The sequence below is a fragment of the Marmota marmota genome, unplaced genomic scaffold, assembly GCF_001458135.2.
Source record: "Marmota marmota marmota unplaced genomic scaffold, marMar, whole genome shotgun sequence".
In the NCBI taxonomy this organism is placed as follows: domain Eukaryota; kingdom Metazoa; phylum Chordata; class Mammalia; order Rodentia; family Sciuridae; genus Marmota; species Marmota marmota.
In genome coordinates this window covers 21,784,105-21,806,314 of record NW_026000240.1, presented here as the reverse complement: position 1 = coordinate 21,806,314, position 22,210 = coordinate 21,784,105, and the positions used below count along the sequence as shown (strand labels likewise).

The window sequence follows — 22,210 nt, the reverse complement described above, 5'->3', positions numbered from 1 at the left end:
CTTTCCCTTCTTATCAGGAATCAGTTGCTTTCCCTGGAGCTATGTTAAATACTTCTACTTATATTGCATTAACCAGAATTGGGGAACATGGCTATTTGAAGCTAGAAGAAAGTCTAAGAATGTTGAGTACTTTTAGTTGAGCTTATTGCCTTCAAAAATTCAAGATTTGGATTAGTCAGAAAAAAGGAAAAATAGATATTGAGTAAGAGTCATATGTTTTAACCTTTTACTAAAGAACAATTCTTTTTTTAATGTTTATTTTTTAGTTTTCGGTGGACACAACATCTTTTATTTTATTTTTATGTAGTGCTGAGGATCGAAACCAGCACCCCGCGCATGCCAGGCGAGCGTGCTACCACTTGAGTCACATCCCCGGCCCAAGAACTATTCTTTTTTTAAAAGAAGTTTTATTGCGGTAAGACACTCTAGTGTTTACCCACTTAAGACTTTTAAGTTAGGACAACATTAAACATCACTTTTTCCTCCTAAATATAAAAAAAATTATTTTTTAATATAAAATTTTCCAAAATTTGTTAAAGCTCTTTTACAAACACTAATAAAAAGAATATTAAATTTTTACACCCTTATACCCCACAAAGTTGGTAATACAGCATTATTTACTGACATTTCTTTAAAAATGTACTGGAAGTTAAAATCAGTACATCATTAAACTTGTTATTCTACTCGTAGCACATAATCTATAATAATGTAAATTGAATTTTCTTTATATGAAAGAAATATTAACCCTACGAAAATAAAAATGAATGGGAATCTTACCTTCGCTCTTTACCAGCTGTGTAATAATAATAAAAAAAATATTTAACTTCTCTGAGCCTCTCTCCATTCATTTGTAATATAGGCATGAAGTATCTTAATATTAAGCTTCTTATAGCATTGTTGTTTACAATAACAATTATTGAAAGTTGGAGGAAATTTAACAAACTCTTTAGGAACCAAATCTTTTGCTCAAGGCTCCACCCCCAGCTGCTAGTGAAATCAATGTATGTTATTCATAGAACCTCATGCATACTTGTTCATGAATGAGGTAGGAAATAAATATTTCTCCCTCCATAAGTGGCCAAATATTTGCAATTACATTCTGGCTACTTCCAAAATGCTTTCCCCCCCAGCACTTCCCTGCTCCTGCTCCCTTCCTTACTCCCATACCCTGATCCTTTTCCTCTACTGATCTCCCTTTGGTTTTTATGATATCCCCACCCCTTCTTTTCCTTTTTCTTCTCTAACTTCCACATATGAGAGAAAACATATGATCCCTGACCTTCTAAGTTTGGCTTATTTTGCTTAACATAATTGTCTCAAGTTCATCCACTTTTTTAAATGCCATAATTTCATTCTTCTTTATAGCTGAATAAATCTCCATTGTGTATATGTATCACATTTTCTTTATCAGTTCATCCGTTGATGGACACCTAGGCTGGTTCCATAGTTTGGGTATTGTGATTTTGTGCTGCTGTAAACATGGGAATGCATGTATCACTATAGTATGATAAATAATAAATTTATAATAATAAGTCAGTATGATAAATAATAAATACAAAGGAGTGGTATAGCTGAGGAGCTGATTTACACAGTGGTTCCATGACTTGTCTTTTGAGGAACTTTCATACTGATTTCCATAATGGTTATACTAATTTACAATCCCACCAACAATGCAAAAGTGTTTCTTTTTCTCCATATCCTCTCCAGCTTGTTTATTAGTTTTTTTCATTTGATTGTTTTGCAGTGCTGGAAATAAACCTAAGGCCTTATACATGCCAGGGAAGCACTCTACCACTGAGCCACATTGTTGTTTATATTTTGATGACAGCTATTCTGCCTGGTGTGAGATGAAATCTCAGTGTTGTTTTGTGTGTGTGTTTGTTTTTGGTACCAGGGATTGACTCAGAGGCACTCAACCACTAAGCCACATCCCCACCCCTTTTTTTGTATTTTAGAGACAGGGTCTCATTGGGTTGCTTAGTGTCTCACTTTGCTCAGGCTGGCTTTGAACTTGGATCCTCCTACCTCAGCCTCCAGAGCTGCTGGGATTACAGGCATATGCCTCTGCACCCAGCTCAGTGTAGTTTTGATTTTTCATTTCCCTTGTTGCTAATGATGTTGAACATTTTTTAATATATATGTTGACCATTCCTATTTCTTCTGTGAAGTGCCTGTTCAGTTCCTTTGCCCATTTATTAAGTTATTTATTTTTTTTGGTGTTAAGTGTTTTGAGTTCTTTATACATTTTAGATATTAATCTTCTGTTAGAAGAGTAGCTATCAGAGATTTTCTCCCATTCTCTAGGTTCATTCTTCATCTTCCAGATTGTTTCCTTTACTGTGCAGAAGCTTTTTAATTTAATGCTATCCCATTTATTAACTTTTGGCATTATTTCCTGAGCTTTAGGGGTTCTTTGAGAAAGCTGTTGCCTGTGCCTATATGCTGGAGCATTGACCCTAAGTTTTCTTCTAGGAATTACATAAGCTTCTGGTCTAATGTCCTAGGTCTTTCATACATTTTAAGTTGATTTTTTGTGCAGAGTGAAAGGTAAGGGTTTAGTTTCATTTTTCTACATATTGATAATCAATTTTCTTAGCACCATAAGAAATTCACTTTTAACTTGAGCAAAATGATGCAATTTTAAAAGCCACAAGGCTTGCAGAGGTACTGGGTTTGATCCTCAGCACCATATAAAATAAAATAAAGGTATTAAAAAAAGAATGGGTTGGAGACAATTCTCAAAAACTTCATCAGTGATACATATGCAAAAGATAGAACTATAATAACATTTACTCGTGTTATATTGTTAAGAAATACATAAATATTAAGGGGCATAAGGAAAATTGTTGATGGATGTGTTTACTATAGGGATTGTCATGATGATTTCATGGATATATACACACATCAAAACTTGTTAAATAGAATGTAAAAGACTTGTGCACTGAAAACTATAAAACATTCATGAAAAAATTAAAGTCACAAACAGATGGAAAGGCATCCCATATACAGATTGGAGTACATAATATTGTTAATATATCCATAAGAGCGAAACTGATGCACAATTTTATCTTTAGGCACAATGTTTTATACCAAATTTCTAGAACTTGTTCATCTTACAAAAATGAAATTTTATACCTCTTAATTTGAATAAATTAATCCATGTTATATATATTGCAGGATTTCCTTTCTTTTTAAGGCTGAATAATATTCCATTGAGTATATATACACCACATTTTTTAAAACCCATTAATCTGTGTTGGACATTTAGGTTGTTTCCACATTTTGGCTATTGTGAGTAGTACCACAGTGAACAGAGGACTGCTAATATCTCATACAGATGCTGATTTTAGTTTCTTTGGATAAATATCCCAACGTAGGATTGCTGTATCATATGGAGTTTATTTTCAATTTTTTGAGGAACCTTCACACTGTTTTCCATAACTGCGCTACAATTTTGATTTCTCATTGGCAGTGTTCAGGGGTTCCCATTTCTCCATGGCCTCACTACCACTTGTTGTCTTTTTTATTATTAATATTTCTATAATAGTCATCCCTAAAGGTGTGAGGTGGGTAGTATCTCATTGGTAATGATGTGAAGCATCATTTCATATTTCTGTTGGCCATTTGTATATCTTCTTTGGAGAAATATCTATCTAAGTCCTTAGCCCGTATTAATTGGGTTATTTTTGTTTTGTTTTGCCTTTCTATTTAATTGTATGTGTTCTTTATATATTTTGGAAATTAATCCTTTATCACATTTATAATTTGCAAATATTTCTCCCTCTCCATAGGTTACCTTTAATTCTGTTGTTTATTTTGCAAAATCTTTAGTTTGATCTTGAGCCACCTATGTGTTTTTGCTTTTGTTGCCTATGTTTCTGGTGTCATAGCCATGAAATCATTGCCAAGATCAGCATCATGAATATGGATTTTTTTTCTAGAAGTGTTATAGTTTCAGGTCTTATGTTTAAGTCTTTAATCCCTTTTGAGTTGATTTTTGTGTTTGACATGAGGGTCAGATTCACTCTTTTCTGGGTGCACAATGTTCAGTTTTTCCAGTAGTGGTTGTTGAAGAGATTACCCTTTCCCCATTGTATGTTCTTGGCACCATCGTTGGTAGATATATATGGATTTATTTTAGACTGTTTATTCTATCTCATTGGTCTATATGTCTGTTTTTATCACAGTGCCCTACTGTTTTACTTACTGTAACTTTGCATATGTTGAAATCAGGAAGTGTTTTGCTTTCAGTTTTTTACCCTCAGGATTTCAGTTCTTTACCCTCAGGATTTCCTATTTGGGGTCATCTGAATTTTAGAATTTTTTTTCTATATTTGAAAAAAATGCTGTTGGATTTTGATAGGAATCATATCGAATCTGTACATCCATTTCACTGTAATAGACATTTTAACAACATTATGTTTTCCAATCCAGGAATATGAGATGCCATTCCATTTGCAGAATCTAATTTTTTAAATCAATGTTTTATAGTTTTAGTGCACAGATCCTTTACTTTTCTATTTAAGTTTATTCGTATTTTATTCTTTTTCATGTTATTATAAGTGGGCTTGTTTTCATAATATCCTTTTCAGTTAGTTGGGTTATTAGTGTATACAAATGCACAAATTTTTATGTGATTATTGCAGTTTTTTGTTAAATTGATCTTCATTTACTAACATGCTTTCCTTCTACATCTCTCAGATTTAGAAGCTGAGAGACTTATTTTAACTGCTTTTATAACCTGTAATGGGGATACACTGCTTTTATAACCTGTAATGGGGATATAGTTCTCTCCTTTGGTTTGAATGAGCAGGTTTATCATTCAAATGGAGACTCTTAAGGGAATTAAATGGATGCTATTAATTATTAAGTTTGGACAACAAGTGTGAACTGGGACTGTCTCAGGCAAATCAGTGTCATCGGATTATCCTAGAGTGGAATGTATAAAATGAACTTATGTTCAGCAGAACTCAATCTTTTACCCTAGTAGTAGACATTTCATGATTGTATTCATCAAATTTGTGACTGACATTATAGGTAGACCAATAGCTCAGAACTACCTTTGGAAGGTGGCCCTCTACAGTCTGATTCCACTAACTTTCTAGTCATCTCTCACCGTATTCATCTCTTTGTCCCTTCCCAGAATGTCTTTTTTTTTCACCTAGGCCAAGATGAGTCACTAGCCTCACAAATGTGCTTTTCCACTTCCATGTCATTTTATGTTCTTACCCTGTTTGGAATGTCCCTGTCACATGCTCTGCTAGTTGACATTGTATTTATTCATCTAACAAACATTTATTGAGTGCCTGGTAAGTACTCCATTAGTAACTCTAAAACAAATAAGCCACAGCCTCATCTTAAGGATCTCATGCTCTACTGAGTGTGACAACAAACCAATGTATGCATTTAAACTAGTATGTGCTATAAAGGAGAGCTCAGAGAAAGGGCATTTATTTTGGTCCAAGGCATCAGAAAAGACTTTGTCAGAAGAGGTGGCACAGGAATTAAGCCTTGAAGCATGTACAGATAATGTGGGGCCTGTAGGGTGTTTCAGGAAGAGGGAACATGAGCCAGCTTTAGTGTCCCAGCAATTAGGAAATCTATTCCAGTACTAATATTCATGAAAATGAATATCTCCATCCCACGAATTAATGCTTTGAACTTCTTTTTTAATTTGTTTTTTTAGATATATATGACAGTAGAGTATATTTTGAAATATTATACATACATGGAGTATAATCTACTCTAATTAGGATCCCATTCTTGCAGTTGTATATGATGTGGAGTTACACTGTTCGTGTATTTTTATATATAGGAAAATTATGTCTGATTCATTCTACTGTCTTTCCTATTTCTATTCCCCTTCCTTTCCCTTCATCTCTCTTTGTCTAATCAAATGAATTTCTATTCCCCGACCACCCCCAATACACACCCACCGCCATTGTGAACTAACATCCACATATCAGAGAGAACATTTGACCTTTGGTTTTGGGGGATTGGCTTATTTTATTTAGCATAATAATCTCCAGTTCCATCTTTTACTGGCAAATACCATAATTTCACTCTTATTTATGAATATTTTGAACTTTTAATGAGCACATTCTACATATAGCTTGTCTTAAATTGTAAAGTTATGTTGTTCCTACTAAACTAAAAATTATTTGAGTATGGGGAGTATATCTTCATTTTCTAATCTTTACTTACTTCCTTGTCATAGAATGTTACTTAAGGAATGTTTGCTAATTGAAATGAAAAAGTGGTAAAATGGGGTTAGGTAGAAACAAGTGCCTAGTGATGTGAGATAAGAAAAAGCTCTGGGAAATGTCCCAGCTGATGCTGTAGCTGCTCATTCAAAATAATAACATCGGGAACAGTTATTGAGTATGTTTTGTGGGCCAGGCACTGTGCAAAGTGTTTTTCACCTAATTAAGGCTCATCACAATCCATGTTATTCTTGTTATTGTATTTACATTTCACATTTGGAGAATCTAAGGTCTAGAGGAATTAAATAGTTTACACAATTAGTAAGCAGTAGAGTCAAAAGACTTGAACTGGATCTTTCTGACCAGAGGCCAACCTGGAGTTGACTCTACTGTTTTTATGAAGGATACTACTACTACATTTTAGCAGATATAAGAAACACATTTGGACATAACTCAGTAATATTTATGTTTTTAAGAAAAAAAAAACCATGAAGGTAGAATCTGTAAATAATTATGATAATAGTAATAATAGCAGCAAACATTTATTGAGCCCTTGTGTGCCAGAAACAGATCTAAGATCCTTATTTACATTTATTACTTCATTTCATTCTCACAACAATTCTCAGGCAGACTCTTTTATTTTCATTTTACAAAGGAAGAAACTGAGGCATAGAGACATTAAATACTTGTAGAAGGTCACACAGAGCTGATAAGGAACAGAACTGGCATTCCAGCCCAGGTGATTTGACTTCAGAACCAATGATTTTTTGTTTTTAACCCAGGACATTGAATCCAAGGCCTTACACATGCTAAACAGAGCTGGATCCCCAGCCTTCAGAAGCCAGTGTTCTTAATCACTTGCTAAATTGCCTCACAGTGTTTTCAGTACTACAGAATAATAGTCCTTAAATTTTATTGTGTAGTAACATCTGCAACCATCTGTGAGCATGCATTATTATATATTTTTTTTCAAAAGTCTTTCCTAGTTTATCTACATGTTTCAAATGAATCGCTTTTAACATAGATAGTTGAGTGATTAGACAGAAAGGAGAAGGCCTGACCACAGAGCATGCTGCCTTCCCATCTGATCATAGGGTAGGACTCCCTCAGATCCTATATGCTTCCTCTCAGTGCTATGGCTTTGAACCCAAGTGGTACCACTTGGTTCACAACTCTACGTGCTTCAGGGTCCCTGATTCCTTCCCATCTGGAGGAGGAAGAGGATTTGGAAAACAGGTATGACTTGCTTAGGCAGCTGTAATATCAACTATAGCCTACTAACTCACTTAACAAAGATTTACTGAGTGCTTGATAAGAATATAGGAATATAGTGACTGGCCCATCCTAGATGAGACCATGCCATGGTTTGGAGGTTTAAGGGCTTCATTCTCAATCTTGTCTACCAGTTAAAAAGTAAAAAAAAAAATGTTTTTAAAACTGTTACCCCCCCCCCACAGAGAATGAAGGCATATTTTTATCTTTCATTGACTTTTTTTTTCCCTCTGAAGACCTACGCAGGAAAGAGTCTAACAACATTCATTAAATTACTTTATCTTATATAGGAAGACAAATATAATAAGTTAGCACATTCTTTTGACAATTCTGTTTTCAGTATCTGGATCAAACCTGGGGTGCTGTACCATTGATCTACATCCCCAACCCCTTTTTATTTTTTATCTCATGTTTGTAATCCTCCTGCCTCAGCCTCCCCAGTTGCTGGAATTACAGGCATGTGCCACCACACTGGGCTGGCCAAAGTCTTCTTGCTAGCACAAAGATTTCTTTTGACTCATGAGCATGTTCATAATCAAAACGTCAAATTAGCCAGGCACAGGGGCGCACGCCTGTAATCCTAGCAGCTCAGGAGGCTGAGGCAGGAGGATCACAAGTTCAAAGCCAGTCTCATCAACTTAGTGAGGCCCTAAACAACTTAGTGAGAACCTGTCTCTAAATAAAATACAAAAAGGGCTGGGAATGTGGCTCAGTGGTTTAATCCCTGGTACTCCCCTCCCAAAATGTCAACATTATGGTGGCATTGGTTCCGTTCTTATTTTTCATCCTCCCTTTCTTTCTCTTTTCATTATTTTAAATAGATTGGGGGGGGGGAGACACCATCTGTGCAAACAGTACTTGGCCTACACCAAATGCTCAAGAAATAGTAGCTACAGTGAGTTTAGCAACTGCTGTAGTAGTCTTTAAAATAGAAGTTTAATCCTATAGCAAGCTAAAATTTTCTTTGCAAATAAATTCACTGAAAATGGATGTATTTTAATATTACATGTAGTCCCAGAAAGATAAAAATCCTGAAATGAGTGTACATAAAGCTCTCTGCTGCAATCATTTTCTATATAATTATTTTGAAGACTGCTGCAGGTGCCAAGTAGTGAGAAGGTTCTAACAGAATTTGGCAAGAGGTAGGGTGGAATATGGTCCAGAAGGATAAGAGAGAGAATCAAGACTTTCAGAGAAAGTAGTCCCTTATGAGTTTTACTCCTGCTGTTCAAGGAGCTCTCGAGTTCATGATCTATCCAAAGAGAAACCTGCTACTTTGATCCTTTATCATCCAACTTGATAAGATTGGGTAGTTAATTGACAGTCATAAGATCAGCTGGTCTTCTTCCCCTTCCTCTTCCTTTTCTCCCCTTCCCACTAAAATATCATCTCTGCGTCCTCAGCACTGTGACAACCAACCCTTACAAAAGCAACACGTCTTCCCCTCCAGCTTCTTTTCCAGGCTGCCTTGATCTCACTCCTGCAGGCTTCACATCTAGAAAAACTAAGGGGTGGGGGAGGTTATTTATAAACTTTCTCAAGTATTAATCCCTTTCCTTCTCAAACTTTCTTTTCAACTTCTTCAAGGATAAAGAGGACCATTTCTTTCCCCAAAATAGAAATATTTCTTTCCTAGGAATGTCTCCCATATCATGCAGTCACAGACAGTTCAACTAAATGCCCTCATTTGTTGATTAGCATGCTCTGAGGAGGGTCCCCAATGCAGTGGATTCAGGTAAGGAGCAGTTCTAAGGTGGTAGTGATTCGCAAATGAGACTGAAAGAGAGAGGCCCTTAAAGGTTTGTGCGTGCTTCCTTGGGCTTCAACATTTACAGCTGAAAGTGCTTTCACCTAAAGTTTTGCTTTTCTGTTTGGACTAATTATTGGGGTTACTAATATTAAAGTAGGTGAATACCCCTTGGATTCTGATGGTTTGATTCACAGTCTTGCTCCATCATCCACTGTTGCCTAATCTCTGTGAGCCTCAGTTCCTATATGTGTTTTATTGTGAGGATTAAATGGGTTGGTGTATATAGTATGTACAGCAGAGTACCTGACACATTGTTGGCTTTCCATAAATGACTGATCCATTCTTCTATTCCCTTTATAGTAGATGACTATGGAAGGCTTGAGAAATAATCCAAGAATTTTGGAAGGTTAATATTGTGTATGCATATTTATTCCTAGTGAGTTATTTGGACTTACTGGATAATTATCAGATTTAATAGTTTATATAATATAAATTGCTGTTTCTAATGAATTAAGAGCTATTTCAGGTGCTTGGCTTTTGAGGTTATACTTGGAGGTGAATATTCTTTTAAGAAGCATAAAATGTCAGAGCTGGAGCTCATGTAGTCCAGAGGCTCTTAAACTGGCAGGTTGCAGAACCACCTGGGAAGTGTGTTGAACCTGGGTTCTCAGGCCTTGCCCTTAGAGATACTGATTAAATAGGTGAGTCTGATGCAACCTTTGGCGACCCCTTGTATCCTATTTATAGATCAGGAACTAAGGCAAGTACACAGTGTTAGAAGAACTTGGTGTTAATTAACCAAATTAACTAACAATTACATCTTTGTTGGATATTCATTCACATATTAATTTAACAATTCTTGGTGTGCAGGAACTATTATGTGAGAACTAAATCCTTCCCAATTGTACCCAACCCCAAACTTGTAATAGGAGAGCTAAGATAAATCCACAAAGTAATGTTTTAGAAAAGTGCTTGCAAGGAATTAGAAGCAAGAATCCATTCTGCCATCTGTTAGTTGTATTTCCCTGAGCAATTGAGTCAATCTCTCTGAGCTTTAGTTTTGTCACTTGGAACAGTAGAGATAATTCTGTTTCTCACCTTGAGAAATATGTGATAGCTCTTGAAAAACTATAAAGAATTAAATAAAAGGCATATGAAAGATAGTTATGTGTTCAACATTTTAATTAATATGCCAGGCTCTGGAGCTTATCTGGTGCTTGCCCCTAAACACTGGTGAAGGAGACACACACAAAAATGTTAGTATAAAGTAAAAACCACTGTTTTAGAAATAACAGAGTTCCTTTGGGAGCATGACTGAGAAAGGACCTGGAGGGAATCAGAAAGGCTCTGGAGAGGAGGTGGCCTTCAATATTAGCCTTGAAGGGATAGGAAGCTTCCCTGGCAAAGAAGAGGAGAGTACTGTGTAGAAGTGTGGAGGCATCAGGTGTGGTGTACATGTACAGGATGTCCATCATGCGTAGACCTGTGGAGTTATGGAGCTGAAGCTGAAAAAGACAGACTGGGCTGGATTCTGAGGATCTCTGTGTCAGGAATTTTAAATATTATTACTTACACAAAGAATTTTGAACATGGGTAGATTGAGTAGATAGAAATTTTAGACAGATAATTATGGCTTTATTCTGGAAAAACTTGAAGGAGAATGACTAGAAGTTGTCATTATTATTGCTTCCCTTTACTTTTATAATTTAATGAACTAATGATATATATTTTATGTGAACCCTAATGATATCAACCTTTATAATTCAAGGAATTTAGCTCATTTTTGTAGTTCTACATAATGCTGTATATATGAAGTCTTTTGCCTCCATTAAATTATTTCCTAAGGATAAGTCTCCAGAAATAGTGTTAAAAGATCAAAAGATGTGATCCTTATAATACTTCAGTATTTCTTTCTCTTTTCACATGTGGTGTTTGTCTTATGGTGCACAATCAATATAAAAATACATGGTTTCATCACTTGAGTGGCATTTGATGCTATCTAAAGTTACATTAACTCAGTAGTTTGCTCTAATTTTCATAATATTATTTTTGTTTTTATTTGTTTTGAGATGGGGGTCTCAGGCTGCCCTTGAAATCCTGAACTCAAGTGATCCTCCTTCCTCAGTCTCCTATATATACTAGTATTTACTCCTTTTATTTTAGTATTGAAGTTGTAATTATCTTTCCCTTTTTGTTTTAAAATTTTTATATTCCTCAAAACTGTCAAGTAGTTTTTGAATAAGGAAATGTTGTAAAAGCATGATTATCATATTTATAAATGCATAACCCTTGTAATCTTTCTCAATCTAAAATACATTTCCTGTTTTTTATGTTTTTTTATGTTTGCTTCTCACATAGTGTCTTCAAGCCAATATTCACCTTAGTGATATCCACTGTACTACTTTGGCATACAAGAACTAATATGCTTTTTAAAAGTCATGAAATCTATGGTATTCTCATTCAGTATTGTTCACCTTTATAATGAAGTTGATTACACTTATTCTTTAAAGCTTTGTTATGTTAAATTGAAACTTCTTTTTCCTGTTTTAAAAATTAAAATTACATATAGGATCGCTCTTGGAAAACCCTATTTACCTATAAGCTTACAGTGTCTAAAGTTTCTTCAAGGGTACTCTTTTCTATAGTTATCAAAAGCAGTTACTGTATTCTTATTGGCATAAGTTACTAAGGTCTCACAGCTGGGGATGTGGCTCAAGTGGTAGCGCACTCACTTGGCATGTGTGAGGCACTGGGTTCGATTCTCAGCACCACATAAAAATAAAGATATTTTTTTTTTTAAAGATTTTCAATGTATATATATTTTTAAAAATGTTACTAAGGTCTCTATCAGTATGCTATGGATTTATTCTGAGCACTCACAATCTGGATGAATGTTTTTCTTTTTCAAGGTGACCCAATAAAGCTGTCATTAATTAGTACATTTAAGAGGAAAATATATTTCTTCTCTTTCTCAAAACTTTTGAGCTGATATTCCAATTCTAAACAATCCCTACTTCTGTCAGAATTTTGCAAGGGAGCCAAGTGAAGGAAGCATGCTTTGAAAAGCAACACATGGCGTAGTCACTGTTGCGGAATCTGGATTACTAGCTTGTGGTGAGCCTAAAAATTCTGCTTAGTTTGCTCTTTTTAGTAGACTGGAAGAGCTTGGCCACTTGTCTGTGGCAGCCATTTTGTATCATTGGCAAGGGGGCATGTGCTATGTTGACAGGCTTGGGTCAATTAGAAATTTTATTTGAAGCTAGATCTGGTTTATTAAATACATTTACTTAAATTTTAGGAAAAGTTATAAACACTAGTGTTTTTGTCTTAAAAGTAACAAAAGCATATAGTAAAGAAAGCTCAAAGGAATATAAAGTGAGAGTCTGCCTTTTTTCTATACCCGTAGTCCTACCTTTCATGAACATTGTTAACAATGTGTTGGGTAAACTTCCAGAAATTTCCTGTGCATATTAAACCATAGCCTTATATGTCCTTTAAAAAGATAGTAGTGGGACTTTTGTGTATGTATCTACAAAATGTTAATAAACTATTTTTTTGATTTAGTGTTTTATAGGTAACTTTTTAAGCCAGCACATGTTCTTCCTTCTCTTAAAAACAATATTTGGAATGTTCCAATTGTTATTGCTACCTCTAACAATACTGAATTGAAAATCATTGTGTATGCATGCATCTTTTTACTTCCTATTGGCTACTTTCCTAGGGGTAGAATTGCTGGGTCAAAAAATTACCATCAGCTGGGTGCAGTGGTGCATGCCTGTAATCCCAGCAGCTCTGGAGGCTGAGGCGGGAGGACCACAAATTCAAAGCCAGCCTCAGCAACAATGAGGCACCAAGCAACTCAGTGAGACCCTGTCTCTAAATAAAATACAAAATAGGGCTGGGGAGTGGCTCAGTAGTTGAGTGCCCCTGGGTTCAATCCCCAGTACCAAACAAAAACAAAACAAAAAAAAACCCCTAAAATTGCTACCCGAAATTTGTAATTTCAATTTAGACACTAAGATTTATTGAAAGTACCTTATTCCCAGATGTTGAAGGAGTATGAAGTAGAATGAAATTGGGCTTGATTGAAAACTTCCAGATGGGGCTGGGACTGTAGCTCAGTGGCAGAGGGCCTGCCTAGCATGTGTGAGCACTAGGTTCGATCCTTAGTACCACTTAAAAATAAAACAAATAAAATAAAGGTATGCTGTCCATCTACAACTACAATTAAAAGAAAAAAAAAAACTTCCAGATGCCCTATATGTGTGTTAATTACAAAAGATATTTATTTAATATTCATTATTAATAGTAGACACTCCCATTTGGCTTACATACATGCTTTCTTAAAATGGAACCAAAGTGAAAGTAAGTTGATCCCTTCAGCAAAAAGAGATCACTGCAGATCTGAGGGAGGAAGATTTTTAGGAATTGGATTATAATTGGTTGCAAAAATCAGATGAAATACTTTGTGTCCTAATGATTTTATATTTGCAAACTTTAAGAAGCCATATAAATAGAAGTGCTTATTTCCTTTTGGATTTCATTAGGGCACATTCCTTGTATCCCTTGCAAATTAGGCCTTTAAAAACTTTCCTTGCCTGTACCCCTACCTCCATAGAAACAGCGTCCTCTGCAGACCTGGTCCAGATTCAGGGACTGTATCATCCAACACTTGCGGTGTTGTCATGATTAGAATGGCTTTTTGTTAGACAGCTGGATTTTTGATGTTTTCAAATTGCTGAAATATCTCAACCAGATAAAATAAAAGAGATGGCGTGGGGATCATGTGTTTGTCTTCTTGTTATTGCTGGGTAATTCAATATTTAATATCTAGTTTCTCTGGTAATTTTAATAAACATCTATGTAATACATTCCACAGATTTCAATGGGACAGATGTTACAAGATTTTGGAAAATTTCTCGGAATGTTCCTTCTTGTTTTGTTTTCTTTCACAATTGGACTGACACAGCTCTATGATAAAGGCTATACTCCAAAAGAACAGAAAGACTGTGTGGGCATCTTCTGTGAACAGCAAAGCAATGATACCTTCCATTCGTGAGTGGTTTTTGGAATTTTTAGTAAATATATTTCTCTCTGTTGTGTTCAATGTGAATTAGAGGCTATAAAAATAAGGCTTAAAATTTTCTTTATGAAATTCCTTTTTATAAACTTTAACACATTCTCATTTTTCATGAATCATTTGTAGTCATTTTACATAGAGAATCTAATTAGTAGGTCCAAGTTGCTACACCTATCTTCTGTGCTGCATCCTACCTAACACAGCAACTCTTGGCATTTTGTACACTCTTAGAATTTGGGGGCAGTTCCTTGTCAGCCATATGTGCAAGGTGGTCAGCATCTCTGTTCTCCAAGGATTCAATGTCAGTTGCAACTACCAGTCATTGTTACAACCAAATATACTCTCTCACTTTTTCAACATTTCTTAAGAGGTCGTTAGAATTGTGAATCATTAGAACTTATGAACAAGGTTTTCTTCAATTCTAATGAATCATAAGGAGTGAAACAACCAGCCAATAGGTAGACAAAATACCTTGCCCCCCCCCCCTTTGCTTTTGGTACTGGGATTGAACTGAGGGTTGCTTAACAACTGAGCCACATTCCCAGCCCTCTTTTTTATATTTTAGAGATAGGGTCTCACCCAGTTGCCTAGGGCCTTGCTAAGTTGCTGAGGCTGGCTTTGAACTCTCGATCCTTCTGCCTCAGCCTCCTAAGCCTCTGGGAGTATAGACGTGCAACTACCATGCCCATCTCTTACCTTATTTCTTAAATAAAATAATAAAGAAAAGGTATAGTATTCCATATTTGTGTATTCCTGTTACATAACAACAATTCGTTACGTTGAGTGTCCTCTTATTTAAAGAACATGATTAATGAATATGTGTTCATTGAGTATTCATACTATATGCTAGTATACGTATATATGCATGTAAGAGAGATTTGATAGGGGCTACAAAGTACCCCAGAAGAGATGATAATCAAGTACAGAACTAAAGTTGGTAAAGATGCCATGGAGTTGTCTGGCAGAAGAGTATTCGCAGACAGAGGGAACAGCAAAGGCTGTACCCAGCAATGGAAGCAGGGCTGGCATGGTCAGTGTGGATGGAATGTGGTGCCTCCGAGGGAGAGTTGCTGGTAATGAGATCTCAAAGTAATAGGGACCAGGTGGGAGGGACCTTGTTGGCCCTTGTTAGGATTTGAGTATTGAGAGTGAACAACATTTGAAGGTTTAAGTATCAAATAGGCTGCTGTGTGGAGACTAGACAGGCTGCAAATTATTAAACAATGAGGAATCATTTATCTTCCTTTAAGTCCATGTCCTTGTTTAAAGTAAGACATACCTGGGACTGGGGGTATAGCTCAGTGGTGGAGTGCTTGCCTCACACTTGTGAGGCACTGGGTTTGATCCTCAGCACCACATACAAATAAATAAATAAAATAAAGCTATTATGTCCATCTACAACTAAAAATAAATTTAAAAAATAAGACATACCTGTACTATGGAAATCAACCTTTAGTCCTATAAAGTGTTATGCAAGGATTATTAATGTATGTTTTGTATACTTTTGTTATTCATTTTTGCCAATTTGTTTAATTTCCTTTTAAACAGAAATGTAATTGTCTTTACAGGTTCATTGGCACTTGCTTTGCTTTGTTCTGGTATATTTTTTCCTTAGCACATGTGGCAATCTTTGTCACAAGATTTAGCTATGGAGAAGAGTTGCAGTCCTTTGTTGGAGCCGTTATTGTTGGTACATACAATGTCGTAGTTGTGATTGTGCTTACGAAACTGCTGGTAGCAATGCTTCATAAAAGCTTTCAGTTGATAGCAGTAAGTGTTCTTTCTTTTAAAACTTTATATTCTCTTCAGATCTTACTAAATGTGTGCAATAAAGTAAACAAAAATTATAAGAATTAAGAAATAGTATCATTAAAAAATTAAATATAGAAATTTAAAATGTAATTTATAACAGTTGCAAACCTTAGACCAACTTTTTGTCTACATGATGTGGAAACATTTAGACAGTTTTAAAGAATGTGTTCCCTCACCCTCTCCTGCCTGCCTCTGTGTGTGTGTGTATGTGTGTGTGTGTGTGTGCGCGCGCGCACGTGCGCTCACGTGCATGGACACACTCTATATTGCTTTTCATTTTCTTCTTATAGAATCATGAAGACAAAGAATGGAAATTTGCTCGAGCAAAGTTGTGGCTTAGCTACTTTGATGACAAGTGTACATTACCACCACCTTTCAACATCATTCCTTCTCCAAAGACTATTTGTTATCTGATTAGTAGCCTCAGTAAGTGGATTTGCTCTCATACATCAAAAGGCAAGGTCAAACGGCAAAACAGTTTAAAGGTAAGAAATTAGAAGTTTGATTTGCAGCAAAGAAGTTGTAGCAATCCCTAATATTGGATGTTTCTTTCTTTTTTTTTTTGAGTATTTTTTTTAATTTGTTTTAATTAGTTACTCATGACAGTACAATGACCTTGACATATCATACATTTGAATCACATGGGATACAATATCTCATTTTTCTGAGTATACAGGTTACAGAATCACATTGGTTATGCAGTCACATATATACACACAGTAATAATAATGTCTGTTTCATTCTACTATCCTTCCTATCTCCCCAACCCCTCCCATCACTTCTCTCTACCTAATCTAAGGTAGCACTATTCTTTTTTTTTCTCACATCTTCATATATGTATTTCATATAACAATGAGGTTCTCCTTCCACCATCCATGCATTAAAACCTAAATATGTGAGTTCCTGAGGGCCTATGACTAGTTTGTTTTATCCATTGTTGTATCCCTAATGCACAGCATAGTATCTAACATGAAGGAAGGATTTAGTAAATATTTGTGAGAGATAGAAGCAAGATTTCTTTAGTTTTCAAATTTTCCCAGCATGTGAAATCTCATCTTACAGTTTGAAAATATGGAAAATAATTTAGAATACCAATTCTTTCACCATAGATAAAAAATGACTAATAGAGGCAGCTCATGTATTGACTTGCATATTCATTCTTTAAGAAACATCTGATAGGGCTGACACTGTGGCTCAGTGGTAGTGCACTTGCCTGGCATGTATGAGGCACTGGGTTCGATTCTAAGCACTGCATATAAATAAAATAATGGTCTGTCAAAAACTAAAAAAATATTTTTTTAAAAAAGAAACAGGGCTAGGATTGTGGCTCAGCAGCAGAGCGCTCGCCTAGCACAGGCGGGACACGGGTTTGATCCTCAGCACCACATAAAAATAGACATTATGTTCTGCCCATCTACACCTAAAAAAATAAATATTTTAAAAAAAGAAACATCTGAGATTGGCAATTGCTCAAACTTCTATGTTGCTATTTGATTCTTCTTGAAAGTTATTCAATACATCAATAATATAGTACATGTTTCTTATAAACCAGGATGTTGCCGAATTTTCCAGTAAAAAGCTAGAGAGTAAATATTTCACATTTTGCAAGCCAAAACAAAATTAAAGATATTATGTAAGTAGTAATATGACAAGAGAGAAAAAAATTCCCATCAATCTTTATTGGTGAAATCCAAAATATGACAATAATTGAGTAATAATCTTTGTAATACATGAGTACTAATAAAAAGAATGTGATTCCTTTTGGTAGGGATAAAATTCTACTTAAAGTTCAAGATTAGAGAGCTGCCTATCATAAAATTAATTACAAATGTTCATTTGTACAAACAATTCTTAGGTCACATACTATAAAAAACAGGAATGAGGCCACATTTTGGACTTTGGGTCATAGTTCACTAAACTCTGCTCTAAATTTAATATTCCTGATGCCATTTTTTTAAAACCAAGTTTGCATAGTGATGAGTAAATAAAACAGATATGCAGTCTATATTTGTTTTAAACAAGTGTTGAACATTATTTTGTACCACTTTATGGCAAAACTGTCATCTTTTAAGCATTAAAAGCTCTGTGTACCTTTTTTAAAAAATTTATCTCATTTAAACATTGTTTCTGGAACTGGGGGTACACTTCAGTTGTAGAGTGCTTGCCTAACATGTACAAGGCTCTGTGTTCCATCCCCATCACTGTAAATAGTTATATATTTTTTTCCTGTATATCATTGGTTATCGTATTATTTTATGTTTTGAAGGAATGGAGAAATTTGAAACAAAAGAGAGATGAAAACTATCAAAAAGTGATGTGCTGCTTAGTACATCGTTACTTGACTTCCATGAGACAGAAGATGCAAAGTACAGATCAGGCAACTGTGGAAAATCTAAATGAACTGCGCCAAGATCTGTCAAAATTCCGAAATGAAATAAGAGATTTGCTTGGCTTTCGGACTTCTAAATATGCTATGTTTTATCCAAGAAATTAACCATTTTCTAAATCTTGTAGAGAATAATTTTCAATAACGAATTTGAAAGACTGTATTTACATAACTTGCAATTAAATTAATAAGATATATATTGAAATAATTATGTAAAAGCCATCCTTTAAAATATTTATAGCATAAATATGTGTTATGTAATATATGTATATAGAATTAGTTTTTTAAAACCTGTCAGTGGCTTTTTGCAGGAGCAAAACACATTAAGTAGATAGATTTTAATTAGCATGCTATTTGGTTTTCTTAATTGGACAGTGCTTTAAAATGTTATTCTTTTTATGTGTAAGAGGAGTATAAATATACACATTGCTCAGAAGGTTTTGTAAAAAGTAAAGGTCAGCAAATGTGAGCTTATTTATCTCCTACCATAAGATACACTTGAAATATAAACATTATGGTTTTTAAAACCTCTGTTTTAGTTCACAAATATAGTCCAGTATTTATTGTTTAGCAATAGAATTTTATCTAAAATAATAGTCTATTTTTTTTATTTTATTATAATCTTAAGCAACAAAGAAAAAACCATAATGAATATTTGAATCTATTTATGTCTGTCAATTTAAATTCACTTCAGTTTTTGTTTATTGTAATATATTTACTTTTACATGGTTATAATCATTTTATATTTTTAATTTTATTTTTTTCACTTAATAGTATTATATACATATATATTTCCATGTATTGTGTAGTCTATTCAGATTTTTATAGAATTATGTCATTTTTTGAAAAATAGACATTTTTATTTTTTAGCCATAGGGTATTTATAAGTTTGCATAGTTACTTCCCTGGTCATTTGGGTGCTTTTAATTTTTCTTTACCATGATAGTGCTATAATTTTTTCCAAGCCAGAGTGAATAATCATAAAATAAAGATACATCTTTATCATGTGTAGTCATAGCCTTTTGGTTTTGTAAAACAGTGGATGACCCTTTAATGAAAGGATTTATTTTATATTTGAATTAAGATTTGTGAGCTTATCTCCCAAAGTATTTTCCACAGAATTTAACACAGCTTCTATTAAAGTGACTTCATGCTTATTTGTGGATCATTCTTGCTGCTTAAGATGAAAAGCCTTGTTTTTTTAAATTTAAGAATAAAATGTATATTTAATTTTATAATATACATTATAAAATGTATATTATATTTTCTGTGTTCACCTGAGGGATGTAGGTAGAATTTTTTCATAGGCTATAGCTTATATATTCTTGCAGCATTTCCAGTTAAGAAGGTATAAGGTATATAATTCTCTGCTTAACTGAATGTCAGATGGTCTTAAGGCCACAGGGTGCAGGTAGCTCTTGGTCTATAAGCACCACCGATCCAGGGATCATTGTCTAAATATGTCAGTGTTATGTTTCCCTTACTTTTTAATTTTTATTTTTTTCCAAATTTTAAGTTTTCCCTCTTTGGGGCAAATTCTTATAAAAATGTTTATTGTAAAGTTATATTTTGTCTACGATGGGATTATGCACTTCCCAATTGGGATTTTACATCAGGATTTTTAGTCATTCTAAAAAACATCTAATTATTAAATTAAAATATTTATAGAGTGCCTAATGCATGCATGAGTTACTTATGAGGTATATTTTGAATGAGTATATTATAAGAAAAAAGGTGAATAAAACTTGACATTAAATCACAAATTGACAGTCTGTCTATTCTATTATATACTTTCTAAAATTGATATATAATTCCCATACCGTAAGATTTATCTTTTTAGAATGTACAATTCAGTGATGTTGGTTTTTAAAAGTCATTGTAACAAAGTACTAAAATGCAAAAATATCAACCTTAGATGTTCCTTGTACCCCTTCCCATCTCTAGTGGTAATCACATTTGATTCTGTTAGCTGTTTCCTCTTATATTGATGAATACCATATGTCCACAGAAGGACCTGTATGTGAATGTTCATAGAAGCTTTTTTCATGACCCAAATGGAAAACAACTAGATGTTCATCAACTATGAATGAATTTAAAAAAATTGTATGTACACACAATGGAAATTTACTCAACAGTGAAAAGGAATTGTCTCAGTCAGAGAAGCAGAACTTCTAGGATATTTGCAGGCATGTTTGTGTAGTGGTCTGTTTATTTGGAGTTGATAAGCAGTCTTGGTGAGGCTGTTTTTTGCATCTAATGCTGGAGCTGGAAGTTCATGCAGTTGGCAGGTAGGAAGGATAGACAGATATAAATGAGGGAGTGACGACAAGCTGGAACCCATGAAGGTGGATTGACACGCCATGGCAGTGCTCTTGTCTCTAGCCTTATGAAGTGGTATCCCGTGAGAGAACTGTTGCCCTTTGCTCCCTGCCTTTGGAAGTGTGTTGCTAAAACACAATTGGTTCAGGAAGTAGAGATGAAGTAGGATCCAAGGAAAAATGGAACATCGGTAAGCCTGGCTGCTGCCCACATCAGTGAGGTGAGCTAGCAGGGAGGGTACCACAGGTCTGAGTTACAGAAATATCCACATAAAGAACAGAATAGGTACTGCTTTACCTCTGCTGTGCAGATGTCACACTAAGATGTCTCTTGTGGCCCACCCTAACTAGAAGCATATAAGGAAGTGAATTCTGGGAAACATAATTAGGCCTAGGTAGGTTAATAAATTATAGTGCCACCACAGGGACAAACTACTGACATGTAATAACATGCATGAATTTTAAAAGTAAGTGAAGGAAACCAGTTACAAAGGTTACATACTGTGTAATTCTACAACAGTACATACTAGAAAAGATAAAACCTTGGCCACCAAGGTCTGGTGGAAAGAAGATTGCATGCAATAAATCTGATGAGAAAATATAAAATATAGCGCTACAACATAAACATATTAAGGAGATAAGAAAATACTGTGGAATCTTATAATTCATCACTACTCCAAAAGAAAACTGAATATATGTCAGTACCCATCACTAGCAATACCAAAGGGCAAACTACAATAATAAATGGTCACATGCAGTACATTTTAAAAATTATTTTTGTATCTAGGGTCTCTGATTTTTAACAACAAAAAAAAGGAATTTCTCAATCGCTACACATATGTACATATATACATATATATGTGTATGTATATTCCTGTCAGTATTCTGACTGGATTGTATTGAATCTACTCACTTTGGGAAGAATTGACATTTTAACAATATTGTTCTCTAGTTCATGAACATGATACATCTCTCCATTTATTTAGGCCTTCCTTAATTTCTCTCAGCAATGTTTTATAGATTTTATAGTTTCTCTCAACAATCTTATTATATGATAATAACTAAAAGAACAGATTGAGATTCTACCTCCTATGCTACCCCCAATGAAGACCAGTATGTTTGATCAGATGGTAATGTTTTCAGATTTCATTTCATTCATATTAACATTATTCCTAGAAGCAACTAGAGGTTATTATTAATTGGTTGCGGGACACACATAACCAACTACTGATCATTGTTGGTCTTTCTAGAAAAATGATAAAACTGGAAATGTCCTTTATCTCATTACTAATGAATAAAATATCTTACTGATAAAGGAAGCTTTTTTTGATTCCTTAGACTGTTTTAAATTATTTTTCTCAAAAAAATGTATTTATGAACTACCAAATA

General features: G+C 34.6%; 1 protein-coding gene across 3 annotated transcripts in view; it reads left to right on the top strand.

The window, feature by feature from the left end:
* The window catches only part of Trpc1 (transient receptor potential cation channel subfamily C member 1), an 83,560-nt gene extending 63,294 nt beyond the window's left edge, over nt 1–20,266 (top strand). For all 3 annotated transcript variants that reach the window (XM_015486747.2, XM_048794567.1, XM_048794568.1), the window contains 4 exons: nt 14,105–14,280; nt 15,874–16,075; nt 16,408–16,602; nt 18,384–20,266. In XM_015486747.2, coding sequence (XP_015342233.2) covers nt 14,105–14,280; nt 15,874–16,075; nt 16,408–16,602; nt 18,384–18,611 — 801 coding nt within the window. In that variant the 3' untranslated portion in view covers nt 18,612–20,266. The remainder of the gene's footprint in view (nt 1–14,104; nt 14,281–15,873; nt 16,076–16,407; nt 16,603–18,383) is intronic.
* Nucleotides 20,267–22,210: the final 1,944 nt, after the last annotated feature.